General features: G+C 40.9%; 2 protein-coding genes and 1 long non-coding RNA gene across 4 annotated transcripts in view; 2 read left to right on the top strand and 1 right to left on the bottom strand.

The window, feature by feature from the left end:
* Window positions 1–19: 19 nt before the first annotated feature.
* LOC149972049 (uncharacterized) lies at window positions 20–3,330 on the bottom strand. The gene is made up of 2 exons (XR_016491885.1): window positions 3,196–3,330; window positions 20–1,352 (listed from the first exon to the last, which is right to left on the bottom strand). It is a non-coding gene; the product is annotated as an uncharacterized LOC149972049 (long non-coding RNA).
* rsad2 (radical S-adenosyl methionine domain containing 2) lies at window positions 3,200–8,671 on the top strand. 2 transcript variants are annotated; one of them, XM_021582972.3, is made up of 7 exons: window positions 3,200–3,434; window positions 5,704–6,010; window positions 6,160–6,321; window positions 6,724–6,953; window positions 7,082–7,231; window positions 7,539–7,571; window positions 8,026–8,657. In XM_021582972.3, exons 1-7 carry the CDS (start codon window positions 3,315–3,317, stop codon window positions 8,188–8,190), a joined length of 1,167 nt encoding a protein of 388 aa, XP_021438647.3. In that variant the 5' UTR covers window positions 3,200–3,314; the 3' UTR covers window positions 8,191–8,657.
* A 2,465-nt stretch (window positions 8,672–11,136) lies between these two features.
* Window positions 11,137–25,232, top strand: part of rnf144aa (ring finger protein 144aa) — a 56,822-nt gene continuing 42,726 nt past the window's right edge. Inside the window, exons 1-2 of the mRNA XM_090220572.1 lie at window positions 11,137–11,553; window positions 11,694–11,885. The gene's annotated coding sequence lies outside the window, so the exon portion shown is untranslated. The remainder of the gene's footprint in view (window positions 11,554–11,693; window positions 11,886–25,232) is intronic.

Here is a 25,232-nt window from a genome sequence, read left to right on the forward strand (position 1 = left end):
ATTTGTTAATCACAATCAATTTACAGGAAGCACATTTATTCAGTATCTGGATCAGGTTTGTTGCCATACAACCATTCCAATTTTAAGACGCAACTACTGTAGCTTAAAGTTATATGCTATTGTTCTCCATCCATTTCAGTGGTTGTAGTTCTACTGTAGCCTAAATGTGCAGTACATGTCTATTGGGATAACTCAAATCCCCACCCCTGATAAGATTGCTCACTGGATCACTATGAGGATGGGTTCCCTTGGGACTGACATAATGTCTCTGTTTACTACAGTATGTTGTAATCAGGTCTTGATCTTTGTCTCATCATATCTGGAGATTCTTAATGGGACAATAGTCAGTGCCCCTTATATTAATAAGCAGGCCTATAAGCCTTCATCTATTGCTACTGAAGCTGAATACATGCATCAAGTAAAGCTTCATTTTCTTTCCTTGTTTTCCTTCATGTTCTTCTGTCTGTTCTAACCCTGAGATATTTCCTTCCTGTAAGAACCAACGCTGATGATGAGAAGCAGGTAAGGAGAGTGAACATTTAATCTTGCACAGACATGGAGCAGGACAGGAAAAGCGTCAGAACCGGGGGAACAAAACGAGATACGACAACCAATGCGGAAGCGGGGAACAGAGCTGGGGAACAGACAGATATAGGGGAAGTAATGACACAGGTGATTAAGTCCAGGTGAGTGCAATGACTCACAGATGCACGGGACGAGGGAAGCAGGTGTGCGCAATGATGGTGGCAGGAGTGCGTAGTACTGGGCAGCCAGGGAGGGTGAGTGGGAGCAGGCATGACAGTCCCCCCCCCCTCTAGGGGTGCCACCTGGCATCCCACTTGGACGAGCATGACGGGCCGGCCGAGGCAGGGCGCTGGACCAGCTGGCTGAAAGCATAGAAGTGTGGCAGCCTGACGATCTGGTTGAGGTGTGACAGCCTGATGATCCCGCTGGGACGTGGGAGCCTGATGAACCAGCTGAGAAGTGGGAGCCTGATGATTCGGCGGAGGCCTGACGTGGGATGGGTGCCTGCCGAGCCAACCGGGCAAGAAAACCTCTCGAGCCAGCTAGGGTGTGGAAGCCCAACGAGCCAACTAAGGCACCGAAAAGCCAACACTCCCCGATGCTTCATTTGGTGGCTTCCGCATTCTGTAAGAACCGACGCTGATGATGAGAAGCAAGTACGGAGAGTGAACATTTTAATCTTGCACAGGACAGGAATAGTTCCAGAACCGGGGGAACAAAACGACATACGACAATCAATGCGGAAGTGCGGAACAGAGATGGGGAACAGACAAATATAGGGGAGGTAATGACACAGGTGTTGAAGTCCAGGTGAGTGCAACGAATCGCTGAGAAAAAAGAAAGAAAACAAAAGTCTGAAATGAATCTCCTGACCACAATGGAATTAGACATCAAAATGTAATTTGCTTCAAAATGTAATAGGCCAATCACTAGGAAATGTAATTCAGAAATTGCATTATACAATAAGTTAATTTCCGACCAGGCCGATGACGAGTGAACATTTGATAGTGAAATTTGCTCAGTTGGGTAATCCTCTCCATAATGCACCATCGACATTGAAAGCAAAATGCCAGTGACGCCTTTCGTCATTTAGATAAAGTTAAACACAGTAGCTATTGATAAACTGGGTAGTTTGGGTCCTGGATGCTGGTTGGCTGAAAGTTGTGGTGTATCAGACACGCGGATATGATGCAACATTACTTGTTTACTGTTTCAATTGCATTGATAACCAGTTTTCTTTAAGTGAAAATGCCCGCAAAGTCGGAGTTTGGAGGATATATTGGCACGGGTGTTTGAGGGCTGGCAAACCGTTCCAATATATCCTCCAAACATCGGCTTTGAGGGCATTATCACTTTTATACAACGGGTCACCAACATATTCAAATAACGATTGACACATTTTCATAAAAAAACATTATTTTGTTGAATTTATTCATACTATTTCATCCTTTCATGAGATATAGACCCAACACAAATCTAAGGGTGCTACCCAAACTGGCTGGTCGTTCGTTCTATCAGTTTGATTGCCAGAGACGCGACCTAGTCATTAGGTATTTTTGTTCAGTATCAGCTTTTCATTCTAAATGTTCCATTGCCCATGCTGGCTGGCAACGTTCTTATCCCTTGCTTGCTAACTAGCCAACTACAGCTAACATACAGTTACGTCAAACAGTGCAGCCAGAATAACAGCAAATTAGCTGCATTTGCGTTTGTTTAAGCTGTTTTCTATTGACATTTCTTTATGTATATCCATAAAAATGATGCCAGCTGATTCATGATTTCGACTGGCTGAGAAAAGTTGTCTGCCTGCCTGTATTGTCCCGACACGTTCATTACTATGGGACAGCTGGAGATCGAATTTCCATATTGAAACGATGTTACAAATATCGGAGAGACAGGCAGAAAGGTTAAATACAAATCTCCGCTGTTGAAAACCAAATGCAAGTAAAAAAGAAATGGGAAATAATGTCTAGATGCTTTTTATAGTGGAGATCAAGTTCATACATTGGATTGAGCAGTTAGATGGAACAGAGTAAATAGGCATGTCAATGTCATAGTTTGTGGAATAGAGACTGGCTGGAATGCAGTTTTAACCAATCAGCATCCAGGATTAGACCCAACCATTATATTAAATAGCAATAAGGCACCTCTGGGGTTTGTTGTATATAGCCAATATACCACTGCTAAGGGCTGTATCCAGGGACTTCATGTTGCGTTGTGCATAAGGACAACCCTTAGCCTTGGTATATTGGCGATATACCACAACTCCTTGGGCCTTATTGCTTAAATATAATCAAATTAAGTTAGACCTATACACTTGGTGTCCAAACTTTTAACTGTCACTGAATATATATATATATTATACTGTATATATATATATATATATATATATATATAAGGGGAGCCTACACCCTAAAAGTAGTGGGATGAGGTGGTGGGTTTTGGGAAATAATGTATAGGTGCAGGGTTAGATGGTGCAATTTAAGTTTTTCACATTCCCCTTGTCCCTTTTTTCGGTGGGTCCCAAAATGTGCAATTCGCATGATCTGCGAAAGGCAGCAATACGCCACACAGTGTCTAGTCTGCCGGAAAGACACATGAAGAAGAAGTAGAAGAAGTCAACAGAGGCTGCATTTCAAAGTCATAAAAAACACACCCTCGTCTTCTTACCCTTGCAGTATGTCCTTGGGGGAATCCCCGCAGTCATATTTGTCGTCGGTCCAAATGATTAGCCAAGCAACGTAAGCCCCTCAGTCCTCGTTTTTAATGGAGTTTGCAAGTGTACAGTTATGTTCAGTTCGGAGCCTGAAACGCCCCATAATTCAATTAGCAATGATTGTGCATCCGCTAAGAAAAGTCTGCCAAAACTTCAAACCTCAACATCAATATGGATAAGTCAACATACAAGTGTAAGTAAAAACAACTGTAAAAAGATTAGAAATTGTGCTTCTAACGCAAATGACAGCACAAACACGTCTCATAAAAGTAATGTTTTTGTTTGGTTAGCTTTTGGAAATTGTAGAAATAAAAAAAAATATTTATTCAGAAGTTCCAGCTAGGCAGGCTAACGTTAATTAGCTAATTAATTTGCTAGCTATCAGACAGTAGGCATATATTAATAATATATATATATTATATAGTTAATATAAGTATATATGCAATCATAATTGACTGTAGAGCATATAAGGCACAAGCTACCGGTGGCTGAAAACACAATCATCGAGGGATGAACGAGTGACGAATTTCCGGGCAAGGGCAGTCCATTTAAAAATCATTCCTTCCTCTGTCGCCCCTTGTCCTGCAAGTGTATACTCGTCAGACGTCATGATACGTCATCAGAAGTGTCCACTTAATTTGAGGGCTGAGGGGATAAGGTGTGTATTTTAAGTGTTTGGAAAGCAGCCAGAGACATTCACCGACAAATTAGGTCATTCCAATGTGTCACTGCGTATTTTATTAGGATCGCTTTTAGTCCTCATTTGGACTAATCTTCCAAGAGTCCTTAAACATTAAAATACAATTTATAACAATTAGCTTTTTGGTCAGAATGTAAATAAAATAGGCATAAGGTTAGCAGTGTGGTTCAATGTAGGTTTAAAATCACAAAATAGCACGCCTGATTTGGGAAACTGAGGAGAAAACGAAACTTATGGCGCACTTGACAAGCAAACCAAAACTTTAGCCATATTACCAAAAACGAAAGTGATGCAATGTGCACCTGACTGTCTGAGATAAGGGCTGCGTTTCAATCTCTATAAGACACACCCTCGTCCCCTTACCCTCGCCTTATGCCCTTGGGGGAATCCCTGTCACCATCTTGGACATCGGTCCAAACGATTAGCCAAACAAGGGAAGTTCGCAATGTAAGCTCCTCAGCCCTCGTTTTTGATTGAGTTTGCGAGTGTACAATTATGTTAACTTCGGGCCTGAAACAGCACATAATTCAACTCATGATGATTGTACATCTACTAAGAAAAGTCAGCCGAAACATAAAACCTTAACATCAATATGTATAAGTCAATATGCAAGTGTAAGTAAAAATAACGACCGTAAAAAGTTTAGAAATTGTGCTACTAATGCAAACGATGGCACAAACAGTCTTGTAAAAGTAATTATGTTTTTGTTTGGTTAGCTTTTGGAAATTGTAGAAATAAAAATGTTCCTTCTTCAGAAGTTCCAGCCAGACAGGCTAACGTTAGGTAGCTAATTAATTTGCTAGCTATCACACAGTAGGCGTATATTAATCATTATATAGTTAATATAAGTAGACATGCAATCATAATTGACTGTAGCGCATATAAAGCACGCACAAGCTACCTGTGGCTGAAAACACAATCATCGCGGGATGAATAAGTGACGAATTTCCATGCAAGGGCGGTCCATTTCACAATATTTACTTCCTTCCTCCCTCGCCCTGCAAGTGTACTGTATTCTCGTCAGACGTCATGAGACGTCATGAGACGTCATCAGAAGTGTTCACTTAATTTGAGGGCTGCGGGGATAGGGTGTCTTTTAAGCGTTTGGAATGCAGAAGGTGGGCCTATCATAATATGGCTGTTACTACCTGTCCCATGTCCTCACCTAAATTACGCCAGCTAATTTGCATGGCACTATTAGGGTATGAAGGCCTATTCAAAGCGCTTAAGCATGTAGGCGTGTAATAGGACTGCATTTGAATCAAGGCATACTTTTATTTTCAAGTTTTTAGAGCACTGCAATGATGGCCATTAAGCGTAATTGCACCACTACTCATACCATTGCCATCATAGCCATTGGGCACAGATGTCAGTTCAATGTTTAGTTTGGTTTAGCCTACATTTGGTTGAGTTGTCAACAAACGTGAATTACATGTGAAATCGACAACAACAAAAAACGTTTTACAAATCCAATCAGTTATCCACGTTGATTCAACATAATCACGTTACATTTCGGGGGGTTGAAACAACGTTGATTCAACCTGTTTTCGATCTGTTCAAATGTGGACATTTCGGTTTCCTTATTAGCAAATAGAAACCCAGATGATGTTTTGATGAAACGTAAGTTACTTTACAACGCCAGGCGACGCGTCGTGTATCGCGGTATACATAGAGTCAAGTGAGCCCTGCATCAGACGTTTCAACTCGACAGGCCAGGTGAAGACTAGTAATATTGTTCTCTACCCAAATCGTGTTTGTGAAGATGTTCCTACAGCGCTGCATGAGTTTCCTCCAGCGCATCTTTGCAGCTGTTCTGGCCTGGATCGGTGTGCGAGGACAGCAGGTGCACGGCGCATCACAGTTCTCTTCTACAGGAAAAGTCAATCCAGCTACAATCAAGGTGGTGAACAATGTTATTTCTCAAGCTTCGGCAACTCCAAGCAGTGTCAATTATCATTTTACCCGACAGTGCAATTATAAGTGCGGTTTTTGTTTCCACACTGCAAAAACGTCTTTTGTCCTACCTATTGAGGAAGCAAAGAGAGGTTTACAGCTTCTGAAGGAATCAGGTAAGTTTGCCCAAATATTATATTTATGCTATTTCAAATCCATATTTAAATTCACATGGTATGTTATGACAGTATTATTATAGCCTATTGCTATGTCATTTAATGTTATATTCAGTGTTTACAATTCAGAATTTCATTATTTTTTGCAGGACTGGAAAAAATAAACTTTTCTGGCGGAGAGCCTTTCATACACGACAGAGGAGATTTCTTGGGGAAATTAGTCCAATACTGCAAACACGACCTCCAGCTCCCAAGTGTCAGTATTGTCAGCAATGGCAGCATGATCAGAGAAAAGTGGTTCCAAACATATGGTAAGATGGTTTTCATTTTCATTTCTGTGTTAAAATAAAATAAAGCACCCATCATAAACAAACAATCCTCATTATTCTCAATGCGGTCAGAAAAAAAAGGTCATTTGATTGACACTAGATGTCAGCACTGAGTAAGTTTTTGATATAAGGTCACAAAATGTAAACTCAGAGAAGCATTTCACACGTTTTATTTGAAAAGCTTCACAGTTGACTCCTTACAAAATGTAGGACTCATCATAAAAGGCATCCTTTGATCATCAAATTGTTTAAAAAAAGACTTGTTGATATTTTATCTCAATAAATCTAAACTGTCACGTGAATGTGTGGATACATTTACAATACATTGGGGTTTCAAAATACAATTGTTTGAGATGATGTCAAAAACTCTCCTTGTCCTCACAGGCGAATACCTGGACATTCTGGCCATTTCTTGTGACAGCTTTGACGAGGACACCAACCAGACTATTGGCAGAGCCCAGGGCATGAAGAGCCACCTGGACAACCTCTTCAAGGTCCGTGACTGGTGCCGGAAGTACAAAGTGGCGTTCAAAATCAACTCTGTGATCAACACCTTCAATGTGGATGAAGACATGAGAGAAAACATCACAGAACTCAACCCTGTACGCTGGAAGGTTAGGGTGTTCCAAAGCATTAACATTACACACCAGTAATGCTGTATCTGTGAATAGAGGTGTCTTCTCATACCATAGATGTAACAAATGAGTTGTATGGCCTTGACTTCACTGTGTGTGCTGTATAGGTGTTCCAGTGTCTGCTGATCGATGGCGAGAACGCTGGGGAGAACAGTCTGAGGGAGGCAGAGAGGTTTCTCATCAGTGATCAGCAGTTTCAGGACTTCCTGGAAAGGCACAGCAGCATCAGCTGCCTGGTACCAGAGTCCAATCAGAAGGTATGGGACTGGACTTAAGACAAAGAGAACACAATATTATATTTTTTATTGTCCGTTATATACAGTATATTATGATGATTCAACAACTACTACTCTATTTAAGTTGTTTCCAAATGCTACTAAGGTTTAAAGTACACTATTAGAAAAAAGGGTTCCAAAAGGGTTCTTCTGCTGTCCCTATAGGAGAAGCCATTTTGGTTCCAGGTAGAACAATATTTTGGGTTGCATGTAGAACCCTCTGTGGACAATATTGTAATACAAAATAGTTTTGACATTAACATGTTTCCTTGTTGTCTTCTCTTGTCAGATGAGAGATTCCTACCTCATTCTTGATGAATATGTAAGACCTTTTTTTCAATCCGTTATTTTACATGATACTCACTCTACATTCCAAGTCTTAGCATGCCCTTTAAAGGAGACAGTCCTCATCCATCAGAACTATTGAACAGCTGTCTAAATGCTTCTCATCGATTGAGATTTATAGACATGTACCTTCACATAGTAAGTCCCAGAGTAATGTGTGGCTTCAATCTTGATCAGAGGGGATTTACAGGCTTTGAGAAGGATGAAATGAGATGCTGTTTTGTCGATATTTTATTTTTATTAGAATTAGGTATGAGGTTTCATAGCATTGATATTTCGATAATGGACTAGATTGTCAAAAGGCTCTTCTATGACCAGTTGTGACCAACTTTCATGATTAAGCCTTTATAAATGCTTATACAATTCTTTATAAATGATTCCTCGTGTTCTAAATGCTTATGAATTAGATTTTTTTTTTAATGCTTTTTTAGATGCGTTTCCTGGATTGCCGAGAGGGGAGGAAAGATCCATCCAAGTCCATCCTTGATGTTGGCGTGGAAGAGGCCATTCAGTTCAGTGGCTTTGACGAGAAGATGTTCCTAAAGAGAGGAGGGAAATATGTGTGGAGCAAAGCTGACATGCGGCTCGATTGGTGATCCACACATTATAATCAGTTATTGCTACACTTCTGTATGTATTTTCTGTATGTTTTTTTATAAAAAAATTGTTTCCGCCTGTATAACTGCACTTTACACTTAAATATTTATGATATTGTAAAAGTTATGTTGGACTCTTTTACTGCCATACCTTGAGGCGTTTGTGTACTGTACCTTTAATTAGTAGTAAAATTACACAACACAGCTACTCTACACGGACAACTATTTAATCACTCACTATCCCACAAGATAATAACTTTGTGTGCCCCGTTTTTGTTTGAATTTTCTTATATACCCTGTTATCCAAATTTGTTTCTATTTTCTATTCACCAACCAAGAGGCTTATTTGCACTTTCATGTAGCATTTGGAATTTAGCACTTTGATTGAAGTGTAGGAAATGTATGAATTGCAGTGTGTTACATCTCTCTGTGTTTGTAATGTATCTCAAATAAATACAAAACGATGACTTTGTATGATACAGAATGATGTTTGTTAATCACAATCTATTTACAGGAAGCACATTTATTCAGTATCTGGATCAGGTTTGTTGTCATTCAACCATTCCAATTTTAAGAGGCAACTACTGTAGCTTAAAGTTATATGCTATTGTTCTCCATGCATTTCAGTTTGCTGTAAATGTTATTTTTGGAGGGTTTTACCCTTATTTAACTAGGCAAGTCAGTTAAGAACAAATTCTTATTTACAATGACGGCCTAGAAACAGTGGCCTTGTTCAGAATTACAGAATTTTACCTTGTCAGCTCGGGGATTCAATCTAGCAACCTTTCGGTTACTGGCCCAATGCTCTAACCACTAGGCTACCTGCTGCCCCAGTGGTTGTAGTTCTACTGTAGCCTAAATGTGCAGTAAATGTGTATTGGGATAACTCAAATCCCCACCCCTGATAAGATTGCTCACTGGATCACTATGAGGATGGGTTCCCTTGGGACTGACATGATGTCTCTGTTTACTACAGTATGTTGCAATCATTTATTGATTTTTGTCTCATCAGATCTGGAGACTCTTAATGGGACAATAGTTAGTCCCTTGATAAAAACCTATTATATTAAGCAGACCTATAGGCTTACCTCTGTTGCTACTGAAGCTGAATACCTGCATCAAGTAAAGCTTCATTTTCTTTCCTTGTTTTCCTTTCTTCATATTCTTCTTTCTGTTCTAAAACATTAGATATTTCCTTCCTTACGAGTGCTATGCTGATCAATGTTAGTGCTCTCCTACAATAAACACATTTTTTTTTCCATTTATTGATATTGGTCCATAATATAGCAAAACAAAATAAAAATACAATTCTGAAATAAATCGCCTGACCAGAATGGAATTTGACACAGTCACTGATTCAATTTTATAATAGGCCAATCAATATGAACTGTAATTCAGAAATTGCAATATAAAATGATTTAATCTCCAACCAGGCAGTTGATGAGTGAACATTTTACAGTGAAATGTACTCAGTTGGGTAATCCTACGTATTCATAATGCGCCATCGACACTGAAAGCAAAATTCCATCCGTCATTTAAAAACAATTTAAACACAGTAGCTATTGATTAACCAGGGCGTTTGGGTCCTGGATGCTGGTTGGCTGAAAGCTGTGGTATATCAGACAATATAACACGGGTATGATGCAAAATTACTTGTTTACTGTTTTAATTGCGTTGAAAACCAGTTTATTTAAGTGATATTGCCCTAGAAGCCGGTGTTTGGAGGATATATTGGTACGGGTTATGTTAGGCCCGAGACAAAACTGAGGGCTGGCAAACCGTGCCAATACTTCCTCCAAACACCGGCTTCAAGTGCATTATCACATTTATACAATGGGTTACCAACATGTATAAATGATGATTGACATTATTTTCATAAAAAATAATTTATTCATAATTTATTTAATCCTTTCACGAGATATAGTCCCAACACAAATCTAAGGTTGTTACGCAAGCCGGCTGGTCGTTCGTTCTATCGAGACGCAACCCAGTCATTAAGTATTTTTGGTTCTACACAGTATGCATGACCGCGACCCAGTTGTTCGTTCTAAATGTTCAATTGCCAAATCGGCTGGGAACATTCTTATCTCCTCCTTGCTAGCTAGCCAACTTACAGTTACGTCAAACAGTGCAGCCAGAATAACATCAAAGCTGCCGCATTTGCATTTGGTTAAGCTGTTTTCTAGTGACATTTATTTGGATACATCCATAACAATGCGCTAACGATGCACATTTTTTTGCCTGGCATAGAAATTCTGCTCACTGTTTTTCAGAGAAGCTAGCCATTAATACAGCTAACACAATAGCTTCAAACTGAAGCTGGAAAGACTGCAAACTATCGGCATTTTGTTTGACCTGTTTTCTATTGAAATGTCATTCTATACAGTTGAAGTCGGAAGTTTACATACACCTTAGCCAAATACATTTCAACTTCGTTTTTTCACAATTCCTTACATTTAATCCCAGTAAAAATTCTTTGTTTTAGGTCAGTTAGGATCATCACTTTATTTTAAGAATGTGAAATGTCAGAATAATAGTAGAGAGAATTATTTATTTCAGCTTTAATATATTTCATCACATTCCCAATGGATCAGAAGTTTACATACACTCAATTAGTATTTGGTAGCATTGCCTTTACATTTTTTTTTACCTTGGGTCAAACATTTCGGGTAACCTTCGACAAGCGTCCCACAATAAGTTGGGTGAATTTTGGCCCATTCCTCCTGACAGAGCTGGTGTAACTGAGTCAGGTTTGTAGGCCACCAAGACTGTTAAAAAAGCATTCCAGGGAAAGCTGGTTGAGAGAATGCCAACAGAGTACAAAGGGGTCATCAAGGCAAAGGGTGGCTACATTGAAGAATCTCAAATATAAAATATATTTTGATTTGTTTATCACTTTTTTGGTTACTACATGATTCCATATGTGTTGTTTCCGAAACGTGCAATGCGCACGATCTGTGAAAGGATGCAAGCAACACGCAACACAGCGTCTAGTCTGCCGGAAAGACACACGAAGAAGAAGTCAACAGAACCGTCACATTCACAGTCATTCCAGTGCGTCGGCCGCGAAAATCACGAAGACAACAATGATGTTTTTGGCCATAATTTAATACAGTTTAGTGATAGGTATGAGGTTAGCAGTGTGGTTATGGTTAGGTTCAAAATCACATTTTTAGAATATAAATTGTAGAATTGGGCGGGGTTTATGGCTTTGGTAACGATTTGTGTAGTGCTGCAGGGCATTTTCAAGGTAGGCACATCACCTTGTGACATTCACAATATTATGTGCAGAGATAGGCTCGGTTTGTGTTATGTGAGCAAACGGTTTCGAGGCGGGTAAAGAGGACGTACTGGACGTTGCAAGTGAGTCCTCAGTATTTTCCCCATGCAGCTACTATACTGTAGCTGTCAGTCGATAGTGCTTGTCAGCTGTGGTGCCGCTTTCGTTACCCACATAACGGTACTCGTTGGTTGCATTGAATATCATATTCGTTTCTTTCCAGGTGATACACGGTCGAATCTTTCAGATACATTCATGGATTTATTTAGAATGTCAGTCACCACCAAAAACGATACTCTGTAACCTGCCTTTCAAGCCACCGACATCTTTCCAGGAGATAACCATTGAAGTTCTGCTTTCATCGCTCCTGAAGTAATTTCCTAACCAAGAAGACTGTGCTGTCACAAAAGGCCAGGTAATATTGGTTTATTTCCAACATGTGCACCGATATGTAATGTTCACACGACAGTTCTGCCTGCGCGGTGTTTCTCGTACAGGCGAGGCTACACTGTTTTCGTAACATTATCTTGTAGTAAGCCGAGGGACAATTTTGAACGAATTTGCTTAGCAAATATAGGCTTACATTGTCATCGCAATTCCAGCTGAAATACCCCTCACCTTTTACACTGTACAGGTAGATTACAGTAGCATCCCACTGGGTAAAAACTGCTTGAATCAACGTTGTTTCCAGGCCATTTCATTGATGACGTTGAATCAACGTGGAAAACTGATTGGATTTACAAAAAGTCATCAACAACTTCAATGACATGGTACATTTTTGTTGTTGTTGAATTCACACTAGTTGACAACAAAACTAGACGTTGAATTGACATATGTGCCCAGTGGGATACTCTTGGTGCAGTAAAATAGTGTTGCAGCCTATTGTAGGCCTTTTTGTTATAAAATTAGGCCTATTGAAAATGAACTGAGAGGGTGCCAACATTAGGATTGGCTTTTGTTCTGCAATTACCTGTTGTTTAGGAAGCTCTTTTGCATTTGGCATTTGCTTGTCTTGTCTATACTCCGAGCTCTCCAATTCATTTAGCCAAGACTCCATTTGTTGATCCACTCAGGTGGTGACAACTGTTATGATTTTATGAGCTGCTGCTCTCTGTTGTTGACACTGCAGCCACATTATCATTATCCAAGCACAGCGCTCCTCAGCAACCATGAGACCGATACAGTGCTGATATCCGATAGGCTGCTGGGTTATTGTTCTAGTGAGTGTCATCACCCAGAATAAGGTAACATTAAATGCTATATAGTGATACTATAAAAATGAATATCAAAGATTCTAGATAAAGTTAATCCGTGATATTCTTCAAGGTAAACATATTGAAACACAAAAGATAATTGATGACACAGTAACACCTCAGAGGTTCATTTCAATATTAATCTCAACCTGTGTTGTTTAGACTGGTTGACTGCTCTTTGTGGGCACCAAAATGTCAGATTGTGCCTTGCCATGGCATTTCCATTCAAATGTACAATATCTAACTTTTTGGACTACCTGACCAAATTCACATAGAAATATGAGTTATAGATCTTTCATTCCTGTTGAAAGCAAGTCTAAGAAGAGGTAGATCTGTTTTGTGTGTCATTTCTATGCTTCCTGTTTAGAAGTTACATTTTTGCATATTTTTCTTTTGGTTTTGTACACCAGCTTCAAGCAGCTGAATATACATCATTTTTGTTTATGGAAAATATATTTTACAGTGGTTTAGTTTAGATGGTACAATGGTACTGCTTATTTTGTCACATAAACTGAAATTAGGCAAACTATTAGAATTTTAGCAACCGTGAAATAGTGGTGTGATTTATGCATAGTGCATCTTTAAATCGGCTAGATAACCTCAGTGGTCAAGATTAGGCTTAGAAATCCTGCTACTGAACAAAGAGCATGTCTGCACAGTCACAGTCGAGGCTGAGAACACATTGTTATACTGTTATACATGCATGCCCATTTCTCTCTCACCGTCACTGCTCTTATCTGGCCCAATGCTCTACAATTGATTCTGTTTCCCTTAAATGATTCTGCGTTGTATCAAACACTTCAAAGGCTAAGTAAATACAGCCTCGCAGACAGGCGTGCAAGGTGATGGAGTTTCCATTTTTCTTATTCCTAGTCGAAGGAGGCAGGCATTCCCATTAGGGAACAAAACACATCCAACTCCAAGGCCAAAGGTTTTTCTCATTAAGAAAAATGATTGTTCTGAGAAGAATGGTTGTATTGAAATGCATTCACCGAGTGACAAGCCACTCTCAGGGGGGTGTGTGTCGGGGGGATTTGCATGAGAGGAAGATGGATGTGTTTTTCAATGGATGCGATATGCTGGTTATGAGAGGCAGGCTGAGAACCCACTGTACCTGCCAGACTCTTGGGAACACAGTCAACATTGCACTCCCCAATCCCTCAGAACAGTGAGTCCTGCCTCGAGCATCCACCTTTACCAGCAGAAAGCCCAGGTGAATGAAACTGACTGACTGCAGCCTTGTGTATTCCTTTTCATTTAAACAGGCACTGCATGTGTACCTGGGTGTGGGAGGGTGTGTGTTATGTTGGCTTCAAACAGCACAAGCCTCCTTTTCAGTAGTACAGTACATGGGCATTTCGCAATGTGCGTCCAAGCATTTCATGGCCGTTGACCTTGGCTTGGCGTGTAACGTGAACAGCTGTCGTTTTTAGAAGACTTGTGAATTGATGACGTAAATTTCCATGTGAAAGGACCCATGAGCACCAACATGAAGTTTTAAAGGAACATATCACAGTTAGTGTCAAATGAAAGCTAAGAGTCTATCTGTGGGTGAAATTAAGGCATAGATCTGTTTTTCAACCAATTGTCATCGTAAACATTTTGAATAAGCAGCTTTGATTTCTTGTCACACAGACGGAAAAGGGGTCTTTTAAAAAAAACATCTACTAGAAAACGTCTAAAAAGGTGTAGGAAATCAAAACGCAATCAGTCATGTTTAAGTAAAGCCCCCTGCCAACTAATATCAACATTATTTGCCTTCTGTAAATGTAACAAATATTTCACTAACTGTTTTGTAGTCTTATGGCTTGGGCGTAGAAGCTGTTCAGAGTCCTGTTGCTTCCAGACTTGCTCCATTGTTGCCGCTTGCCGTACGGTAGCAGAGAGAACGGTCTATGGCTTTGGTGGCTGGAGTCTAATAGTATTTAGGGCCTTCCTCGGACACCGCCTGGTGTAGAGGTCCTGGATGGCAGGGAGCTCGGCCTCAGTGATGTACTGGGCCGTACGCACTACCCTCTGTAGCGCCTTGCGGTCGGATGCCAAGCTGTTGCCATACCAAGCAGTGGCGCAGCACGTCAAGATGCTCTCCATGGTGCCGCTGTAGACCTTTTTTAGGACCTGAGGGCCAATAGCAATATTATTTTCTGCCACCTGTGGGGGAAGAGGCGTTTTCATGCCTTCTTCACGACTCTGGTGTGTGTGAGTACCATGATAATTCCTTAGTGATGCGGACACCGAAGAACTTGAGGCTCTCGTCCCGATCCACTACAGGCCCGTCGGCGTGGATGGAGGCGTGCTCAGCCCTCTGTTTCCTGTAGTCCACGATCAGCTCCTTTGTCTTGCTGACATTGAGGGAGAGGTTAGCACCACACTGCCAGGTCACTGACCTCCTCTCTGTAGGCTGTCTCATCGTCATCGGTGGTCAGGCCAACCACCGTCGTGTCGTCGGCAAACTTAATGATGGTGTTACAGTCGTGCGCGGCCATGCAGTCATGGGTGGCCCCCGTGTTGAGGGTTAGTGTGGCGAATGGGTTGTTTTCCTACTCTCACCACCTGGGGTGGTCCAGGATCTAGTTGCAGATGTAGGTGTTCAGTCCCAGGGGTCCCGATTGAGTCAGTTGAACACTGAGCTATAGTCAATGAACAGCATTCTCACGTAGGTGTTCCTCTTGTCCAGGTGGGAGAGGGCTGTATGGAGTTGAATAGAGATTGCGTCGTTTGTAGATCTGTTGGGGCGGTATGTGAATTGGGAGTTTTTGGAAAACGCGGTCGACCTAAAAGAACTGCCCGAGATTTTTCTGTCTTTCTGTTACCAAACTTTATCTGTTGTGTTGCTACACAAGGTGGGATACAATGTTAGGATGTGTATTTCTTTATGCATTACCAGACATGAAACACGAAACAAAATGGAAGACATTGCTACTGCAGCAATTATTTTGCTCATAATCACAACTTGCACGTGACTGCTTATACTTGAGTTTTGACAGTTTAAAAAAAAAATGAAATGTTTGCACTGTAGAGCTCTGACTGACCACCCTGCAACATGGCTGGTGAATTAGACATGCTTACATTCATGCTAACCTCTCACCATTACCTATAACAGGAGGTTAGCATCTTTTGAGCAGGGCCTAATTTTAGGCCATTATCTTGTAAATGCTTTTAGGCCGGCTGGGAGAGAAAGTTAGAGGCATAAATATCATACCCCCCCAAAAATGCTAACCTTATTAGCATTTTTGTTATTGGTAATGGTGAGAGGTTAGCATGTTTTGGGGGTATTATCTTTGCCTCTGTATCTTTCTCACTCATCACTATTCACAATTCATTCATGATTATTCGTAATCATTGTAGGATCCACATTTAATGTGGAAGTGTTAAACATATTCTGTTCTTATCTACAATGAAAGTTACTCCAAAATGACCCTAAATTATTTACCATTCATTTCTATTGGGCACAACATAATCTGAAACACAACCAAAACAAACCACAAATATATCCAACAAGTTTGTAGAGTCACAAGCTAGATGTAGTCAGTCACATGCTAGATGTAGTCATTCTGTGCTAGGAATATACGACCAAAAACTTTTGACTAATTTAATACACCAGAAGTAAATTTGTCCAAATATTTATGACACCTTCAATGGGGGACTAGATTCATAAAGTGCTTTCATTTCAAACGGTAAAACAGATATGTATGAAAATACCTTAAAATAAAAGGTGACATTCTGTACTGTCACCTCACTTGACACATTGGATCTCAAATCCAAAATACTGGGGTATAAACCCAAATCAAAAGATCTAGCTTTAGTGTCCAAATAAACACGTAGTGGAGTGTACACTTACACTGCTGCGGTGGAGTTTAAAGTAGTAGTACACCCTTACAATGGATACACACTTCACACATTTTCAGGAGAACTACAAACCTGAACCTTTCGAACATGATGCCCGTATGCCTGGGCTTTGATTTGTGTGCGATGTTTAAAGGAAAAGGCAATAGGCTTGCTCGGTAGGCTACGACAAAGGACCGTTAAAGTGAGCAGTATATATCGTACGCTTATGTAATTCCACTGGAGAAAATGGGGAATGCTTTGATCAGGTAAATGAATGCGTTAGTCGTAACCGCGCTTAGAGCCCACACTCCCTCCCTATTAAGTCAGTCACCATGGTGTTTTGTCTCTCCCTTTTTTGATATGGTAAGTCGGAGACCTTGCTCTTTTGAGTGTTCCTTCCTTGAAGCTCTGTTCTGTCTATCTACAGGCTCAATTTTGTTTCCTTAGGTACTTTTCACTTCCTCTCCTTCTCTAGCCCTCCTTGTTTGTCAGTTTTTGTCTTCAGTTTGGTGCCTAATGATTATGACCCAGGCCGTTAAGTCAGTCTGCGGTCGACACCAGAGAGGGCCCCGCAGAACTAGTCTGGGCAAAGGGGGAGATGAGAAGTACAATGTGCTGGTTCATCATTTTTTTCCGGACTTGGATTCTGAAATAGGGTGTGGGGAGATGTGAGCCAAAATGCTGCGTAAGGCTGTCTAGCCCCATAGGGAGAGAGTTAAGGAGAAGTACATTTTTATCAATGTCAGACCACAGCAAATGTGTTTCCACAGACTAGGGGAGCATGTTTAGCAGCATTGTATTTACCAGTATGTCATAAGGCCTTTCAGTATGTACAACATTATCAGTAGAGCGAGCATCCGTTTTAAAAGACAATAGTATACAAATAGAGATTGAATTCCATCTGAAAGACCTTTTACTCTGCTGTTGCGTTTACTGTTTTGTGAACTGCTAGGTTGTTGGGATGGCCCAGTGTGGCCTTGCTGGAGCTCATTCAAGCCACGTGGAAGGGTTATAGCAGGATGGATTGGGGGGTGGCGGCTCAGTGAGACTCAGTGCCCACTCAGTCAGTCTTCCCACTTGATTATCCGTGAAGTGCTGTGTTGCGAGAATCAGAAAGTGCCTTCAACGTGTCAGTCCCGTGGTACGGCTGCCGGGATGACACAAAGGACGTCTTTTATCTGTGACTTTGTCCTTTTGTTAAAGAGAGCTTTCACTGTCACTGCATTTTTTTTTTACGGTTAGAAGTTTTGAAATTCCTGTCAATTTACCAAACTGCATTACGCATGAGAAAATAACCGTGTGCCATGTCCTTTGGATTAAACTGTCTCTCTCTCCCCCTCCCCCCCTGTCTCTCCCCCTCTGTGTGTCATTCAATTTAAGGGTTTTATTGGCATGGGAAACATATGTTAACATTGCCAAAGCAAGTGAAGTAGATAATTAACACAATAATCTCTCTCTGTTTCTCTCTCTATATCTGTGTCTCTCTCCCTCTGTTTCTGTCTCTTTTTCTCTCTCTCCCTCTTTCTGTATCTTTTTCTCTCTCTCTCTCTCACTGTTTGTCTGTCTCTCTCACACACACTCACTTTCTCTCTTTGTCTCTGTCTCTCTCTGTTTCTCTTTGTCTCTGTTTTTGTCTCTGTGTGTATCTATATCTATGTCTCTCTCTCTTATTCCCACTTTATCTGCACCTCTCTCTCTCTCTGTCTCTGTCTGTCTCTCTCTGTCTCTGTCTCTCTCTCTGTCTCCCCCCTATATACAGTGCCTTGCGAAAGTATTCGGCCCCCTTGAACTTTGCGACCTTTTGCCACATTTCAGGCTTCAAACATAAAGATATAAAACTGTATTTTTTTGTGAAGAATCAACAACAAGTGGGACACAATCATGAAGTGGAACGACATTTATTGGATATTTCAAACTTTTTTAACAAATCAAAAACTGAAAAATTGGGCGTGCAAAATTATTCAGCCCCCTTAAGTTAATACTTTGTAGCGCCACCTTTTGCTGCGATTACAGCTGTAAGTCGCTTGGGGTATGTCTCTATCAGTTTTGCACATCGAGAGACTGACATTTTTTGCCATTCCTCCTTGCAAAACAGCTTGAGCTCAGTGAGGTTGGATGGAGAGCATTTGTGAACAGCAGTTTTCAGTTCTTTCCGCAGATTCTCGATTGGATTCAGGTCTGGACTTTGACTTGGCCATTCTAACACCTGGATATGTTTATTTTTGAACCATTCCATTGTAGATTTTGCTTTATGTTTTGGATCATTGTCTTGTTGGAAGTCAAATCTCCGTCCCAGTCTCAGGTCTTTTGCAGACTCCATCAGGTTTTCTTCCAGAATGGTCCTGTATTTGGCTCCATCCATCTTCCCATCAATTTGAACCATCTTCCCTGTCCCTGCTGAAGAAAAGCAGGCCCAAACCATGATGCTGCCACCACCATGTTTGACAGTGGGGATGGTGTGTTCAGGGTGATGAGCTGTGTTGCTTTTACGCCAAACATAACGTCTTGCATTGTTGCCAAAAAGTTCAATTTTGGTTTCATCTGACCAGAGCACCTTCTTCCACATGTTTGGTGTGTCTCCCAGGTGGCTTGTGGCAAACTTTAAACGACACTTTTTATGGATATCTTTAAGAAATGGCTTTCTTCTTGCCACTCTTCCATAAAGGCCAGATTTGTGCAATATATGACTGATTGTTGTCCTATGGACAGTCTCCCACCTCAGCTGTAGATCTCTGCAGTTCATCCAGAGTGATCATGGGCCTCTTGGCTGCATCTCTGATCAGTCTTCTCCTTGTATGAGCTGAAAGTTTAGAGGGACGGCCAGGTCTTGGTAGATTTGCAGTGGTCTGATACTCCTTCCATTTCAATATTATCGCTTGCACAGTGCTCCTTGGGATGTTTAAAGCTTGGGAAATCTTTTTGTATCCAACTCCGGCTTTAAACTTCTTCACAACAGTATCTCGGACCTTTCTGGTGTGTTCCTTGTTCTTCATGATGCTCTCTGCACTTTTGACGGACCTCTGAGACTATCACAGTGCAGGTGCATTTATACGGAGACTTGATTACACACAGGTGGATTGTATTTATCATCATTAGTCATTTAGGTCAACATTGGATCATTCAGAGATCCTCACTGAACTTCTGGAGAGAGTTTGCTGCACTGAAAGTAAAGGGGCTGAATAATTTTGCACGCTAATTTTTTTCAGTTTTTGATTTGTTAAAAAAGTTTGAAATATCCAATAAATGTCGTTCCACTTCATGATTGTGTCCCACTTGTTGTTGATTCTTCACAAAAAAATACAGTTTTATATCTTTATGTTTGAAGCCTGAAATGTGGCAAAAGGTCGCAAAGTTCAAGGGGGCCAAATACTTTCGCAAGGCACTGTATCTCTCTCTGTGGTAAAATGGCATGGTGTCCCGCCTGCCCAGGCACTTGTGGAATGCAGGTGATGATGATGTAACCGTCTCGGTCTCTGAGCCCAGTTAGGATGAGAGCCTCCCTCTTAGGAGCCCCTGAAAGGAAATATTCAACAATTTTGAATGTTATATTGGTTTTTTTTATTTTGTCTATCGCTCAGAGATTCATGTTTTTCATATTTTCATGTGTATCTGAGCTATTCACCGTTCAAGCAGGCAGAAATGGTATGACGAGTTTTACAGAATGACGGCACAAACAGCATTAACTGTCATTCTGTTACCCAACTTTGCATCTGCACTGTTCTTCAAGTAAATGTGTTTCTGTCAAATGTTCAGTGGAAATTGTTAATAGTAGTTATTGTGCATAGATGTGTATGGTTTGTTTTACTTGGCAATCATTTGCCTTTTGTTTGAAATACATTTTAAAGTGAAAAGAACAAGGGTGTCATGTCTGGCAAAACAGTAAGGGTGTGACAATCTTCTGTACCATTTATGCCCTGGGTTTTTTGGTGCAATGGGAGAGAATGCACACAATCGGCTTTAGTGTTGAAATTGGTGTTAGAATGAGTTAGATTTGACCTCCACTTTCATCTCAAATATGGAGGTTCTGATTAGCTGGACCAAGTATGCTTAGGTTTTACATTTCCATTCTATATTTCAGTACATTTTGTTTTCAAAAGGTATGTTATCTTGAATCATGCTTTTATGTATTTTGACCCTTGTAGATCCGGTCTCATCCAGCTCTTGTCCGTAGCGTCAACATGTGGCCTAGCGTAGCTGTAGTGTATTGGCTCTTCCAGCCTCTGTGTGTGTGTGCGTGCGTGCGTGCGTGCGTGCGTCCGTCCCAGGGCTCTAGGAGAGTGTGAATCGGCTGACGTCTGTGAGGGCGTTGAGGACACGGAGTCTGGAGGCAAAGGGGAAGCAAGGCCAGTCACACGCTGGATGCTCTGGTCCGTGGAGTGTGTGTCGTACTGTGAGTGAGCTTCTGTGTGTCAGAGCATCGAGCGCTGTGTGTGAACATACTATGTGCTAGCCGGTGTGGGTGATGACCGACAAGGCACGCACAAGTCAACACAACAGGGGTGAGTAGGCAATCGGGGCAGAAGCATTGTGACTGTGCCCACAGGGTTAAATGTGCATTAAGAACGAGTTAACAGTTATGGCAGGCTCTTTGAGTCATGTAATGGAAAACAACATCTGTTTACAGAAGGTCCCCCAAAAGAAAGGAAGTGAACCTATTTTGTATACATGTACTTAGAATGTATCCTTGTGGAGTGTTTTTGAAAGGATTTGAAAATGCGGGCACAATCCCAGAACAACAGCAAAGGACCTTGTGAAGATGGGATGGGAGTAAACAGTTACAAAAGTATCTATTTCCACAGTAAAACGAGTCCCATATCGACTTAACCTGAAAGGCCTCTCGGCAAGGAAGAAGCCACTGCTCCAAAACAGCCATAAAAAAGCCAGATGACAGTTTGCAACTGCAGATTTACTTTTTAGAGAAATGTCCTCCAGTCTGATGAAACAAAAATAGAACTGTTTGGCCATAATGACCATCGTTATGTTTGGAGGAAAAGGGGTGATGCTTGCAAGCCGAAGAACACCATCCCAACCGTGAAGCATGGGGGTAGCAGCATCATGTTGTGGGGGTGCTTTGCTCCTGGAGGGACTGGTCCACTTCATAAAATAGATGGCATCATGAGGAGGGAAAAGTATGTGGATATAGTGAAGCAACATCTTAAGACATTATTCAGGAAGTTAGAGCCTGGTCGCAAATTGGTCTTCCAAATGGCCATCACAAAGTCCTGACCTCAATCCTATAGAAAATTTGTGGGCAGAACTGAAAAAGCATGTGCAAGCAAGGAGGCCTACAAACCTGACTCAGTTACACCAGCTCTGTCAGGAGGAATGGGCCAAAATTCACCCAACTTATTGTCGGAAGCTTGTGGACGGCTACCTGACGCGTTTGACCCAAGTTACACAATTTAAAGGCAATGCTACCAAATACTCATTGAGTGTATGTAAACTTCTGACCCACTGGGAATGTGATGAAAGAAATAAAAGCTGAAATAAATCATTCTCTCTACTATTATTCTGACATTTCACATTCTTAAAATAAAGTGCTGATCCTAACTGACCTAAGACGGGGAATTTTTACTAGGATGAAATGTCAGGAATTGTGAAAACTGAGTTTAAATGTATTTGACTAAGGTGTATGTAAACTTCTGACGTCAACTGTGTTCTATCTACCTACCTATAATATTTTGAACCGGAATTACACTATAAAGCACTTTCTCTGTCTGATGATGACTGTAAATATATTGTGATGTGACTTGAGCCGTTATAAGAAGTCGAGCACAGAGAGGCGTGAGAGACAACAGATTGTGGACACATTCAACCCTGGGCCTTTGCTCTCTGCGTCTGTCAATAAGAATATGCACGTTGGAGCGCACACGTCGTCTCCTCTTAGCTTTTCAGACATTCATATTTGCCAAGAGGCTTTTTGGGGGGGAGAGGACGTCTCCTCTAGCTGCTCTGCGCTCCGTTTTTTTTAAGATTGTGGCAAGACTGATTTTATTTATCCTGATGCAGTTTACCAAGACACAAATGTTGCCATCTCTTGTTTGTTTCTAAGATCTCATTATTCACTGTGGCAGTTTGTCCTCTGTGGAAAGACGGCACAGCAAATGCTTTCTTCTCTCTCGCGCTCTCTCTCTCTCTCTGTATGTGTGTGCAAGGCTCAAGTCATGCCCCCTTGAGATTACACCTCTGTTCAGTTGTCATTTGGCTGTGTTTGAGAAGTGGATAATCTATTTGTCTACTAATTGTCATGTCACCGATTTGCTTTCAAAACAGAAACTGACAATGTTCATACGGTTAACTGTGCAAACCACATTTTCTCCTTAACTTTGCTATTGGGGAACAGTCTCAGAAGGATTGGAGTTTCGTGGGAAATTGTAGACATGGGACAAACAGTTTTGACCCACGTGTTTATCAAAATTGATATATCGATGGGGATAAAACGGTAACACTTTACTTGACACCCATGTTATGACATGGTCATGACCATGAATGTCATAACCGCTGACATAAGCTGTTGTAATAATGTCATAACACTATCATGACACATACAGTATATTTACACCTGTTGCATTACTTTATGGCTGGTTATGTCACCTACTGTACATAAGTGTTAAAACCCACAAAACCTACTACACAAGGCAAAACATTCCATTACACCATAGCAGAGGTCGACCGGCTATGATTTTTCAACGCCGATACTGATACCGATTATTGGAGGACCAATAAAGCCGATACCGATTTTAATCGGCCGATTTAAACAATAAATAAAAAACCATATACAGTGCCTTGCGAAAGAATTCGGCCCCCTTGAACTTTGCGACCTTTTGCCACATTTCAGGCTTCAAACATATAGATATAAAACTGTATTTTTTTGTGAAGAATCAACAACAAGTGGGACACAATCATGAAGTGGAACGACATTTATTGGATATTTCAAACTTTTTTAACAAAACAAAAACTGAAAAATTGTGCGTGCAAAATTATTCAGCCCCTTTACTTTCAGTGCAGCAAACTCTCTCCAGAAGTTCAGTGAGGATCTCTGAATGATCCAATGTTGACCTAAATGACTAATGATGATAAATACAATCCACCTGTGTGTAATCAAGTCTCCGTATAAATGCACCTGCACTGTGATAGTCTCAGAGGTCCGTTAAAAGCGCAGAGAGCATCATGAAGAACAAGGAACACACCAGGCAGGTCCGAGATACTGTTGTGAAGAAGTTTAAAGCCGGATTTGGATACAAAAATATTTCCCAAGCTTTAAACATCCCAAGGAGCACTGTTCAAGCGATAATATTGAAATGGAAGGAGTATCAGACCACTGCAAATCTACCAAGACCTGGCCGTCCCTCTAAACTTTCAGCTCATACAAGGAGAAGACTGATCAGAGATGCAGCCAAGAGGCCCATGATCACTCTGGATGAACTGCAGAGATCTACAGCTGAGGTGGGAGACTCTGTCCATAGGACAACAATCAGTCGTATATTGCACAAATCTGGCCTTTATGGAAGAGTGGCAAGAAGAAAGCCATTTCTTAAAGATATCCATAAAAAGTGTTGTTTAAAGTTTGCCACAAGCCACCTGGGAGACACACCAAACATGTGGAAGAAGGTGCTCTGGTCAGATGAAACCAAAATTGAACTTTTTGGCAACAATGCGAAACGTTATGTTTGGCGTAAAAGCAACACAGCTGAACACACCATCCCCACTGTCAAACATGGTAGTGGCAGCATCATGGTTTGGGCCTGCTTTTCTTCAGCAGGGACAGGGAAGATGGTTAAAATTGATGGGAAGATGGATGGAGCCAAATACAGGACCATTCTGGAAGAAAACCTGATGGAGTCTGCAAAATACCTGAGACTGGGACAGAGATTTGTCTTCCAACAAGACAATGATCCAAAACATAAAGCAAAATCTACAATGGAATGGTTCAAAAATAAACATATCCAGGTGTTAGAATGGCCAAGTCAAAGTCCAGACCTGAATCCAATCGAGAATCTGTGGAAAGAACTGAAAACTGCTGTTCACAAATGCTCTCCATCCAACTTCACTGAGCTCGAGCTGTTTTGCAAGGAGGAATGGGAAAAAATGTCAGTCTCTCGATGTGCAAAACTGACAGAGACATACCCCAAGCGACTTACAGCTGTAATCGCAGCAAAAGGTGGCGCTACAAAGTATTAACTTAAGGGGGCTGAATAATTTTGCACGCCCAATTTTTCAGTTTTTGATTTGTTAAAAAAGTTTGAAATATCCAATAAATGTCGTTCCACTTCATGATTGTGTCCCACTTGTTGTTGATTCTTCACAAAAAAATACAGTTTTATATCTTTATGTTTGAAGCTTGAAATGTGGCAAAAGGTCGCAAAGTTCAAGGGGGCCGAATACTTTCGCAAGGCACTGTATATATATTTGTAATAATGACAATTACAACAATACTGAATTAGCACTTATTTTAACTTAATATAAACCTCAATAAAATCAATTTAGCCTCAAATAAATAAACATGTTCAATTTGGTTTAAATAATGCAAAAACAAAGTGTTGGAGAAGAAAGTAATATGTGCCATGTAAAATATGTGCCATGTAAAAAAGCTAACGTTTAAGTTCCTTGCTCAGAACATATGAAAGTTGGTGGTTCCTTTTTAACATGAGACTTCAATATTCCAAGGTAAGAGGTTTTAG

Source organism: Oncorhynchus mykiss, chromosome 25 (genome assembly GCF_057628025.1).
Source record: "Oncorhynchus mykiss isolate SJ-2025 chromosome 25, ASM5762802v1, whole genome shotgun sequence".
In the NCBI taxonomy this organism is placed as follows: domain Eukaryota; kingdom Metazoa; phylum Chordata; class Actinopteri; order Salmoniformes; family Salmonidae; genus Oncorhynchus; species Oncorhynchus mykiss.

Excerpts from the sequence above, each read along its gene's own strand:
- rsad2 (XM_021582972.3), top strand. The coding sequence starts at position 3,315 with ATGTTCAGTTCGGAGCCTGAAACGCCCCATAATTCAATTAGCAATGAT. Across the intron at positions 3,435-5,703 it reads GGATAAGTCAACATACAAGT|ATGTTCCTACAGCGCTGCAT; the intron begins GTAAGTAAAAAC and ends GTGTTTGTGAAG. Across the intron at positions 6,011-6,159 it reads ACAGCTTCTGAAGGAATCAG|GACTGGAAAAAATAAACTTT; the intron begins GTAAGTTTGCCC and ends TATTTTTTGCAG.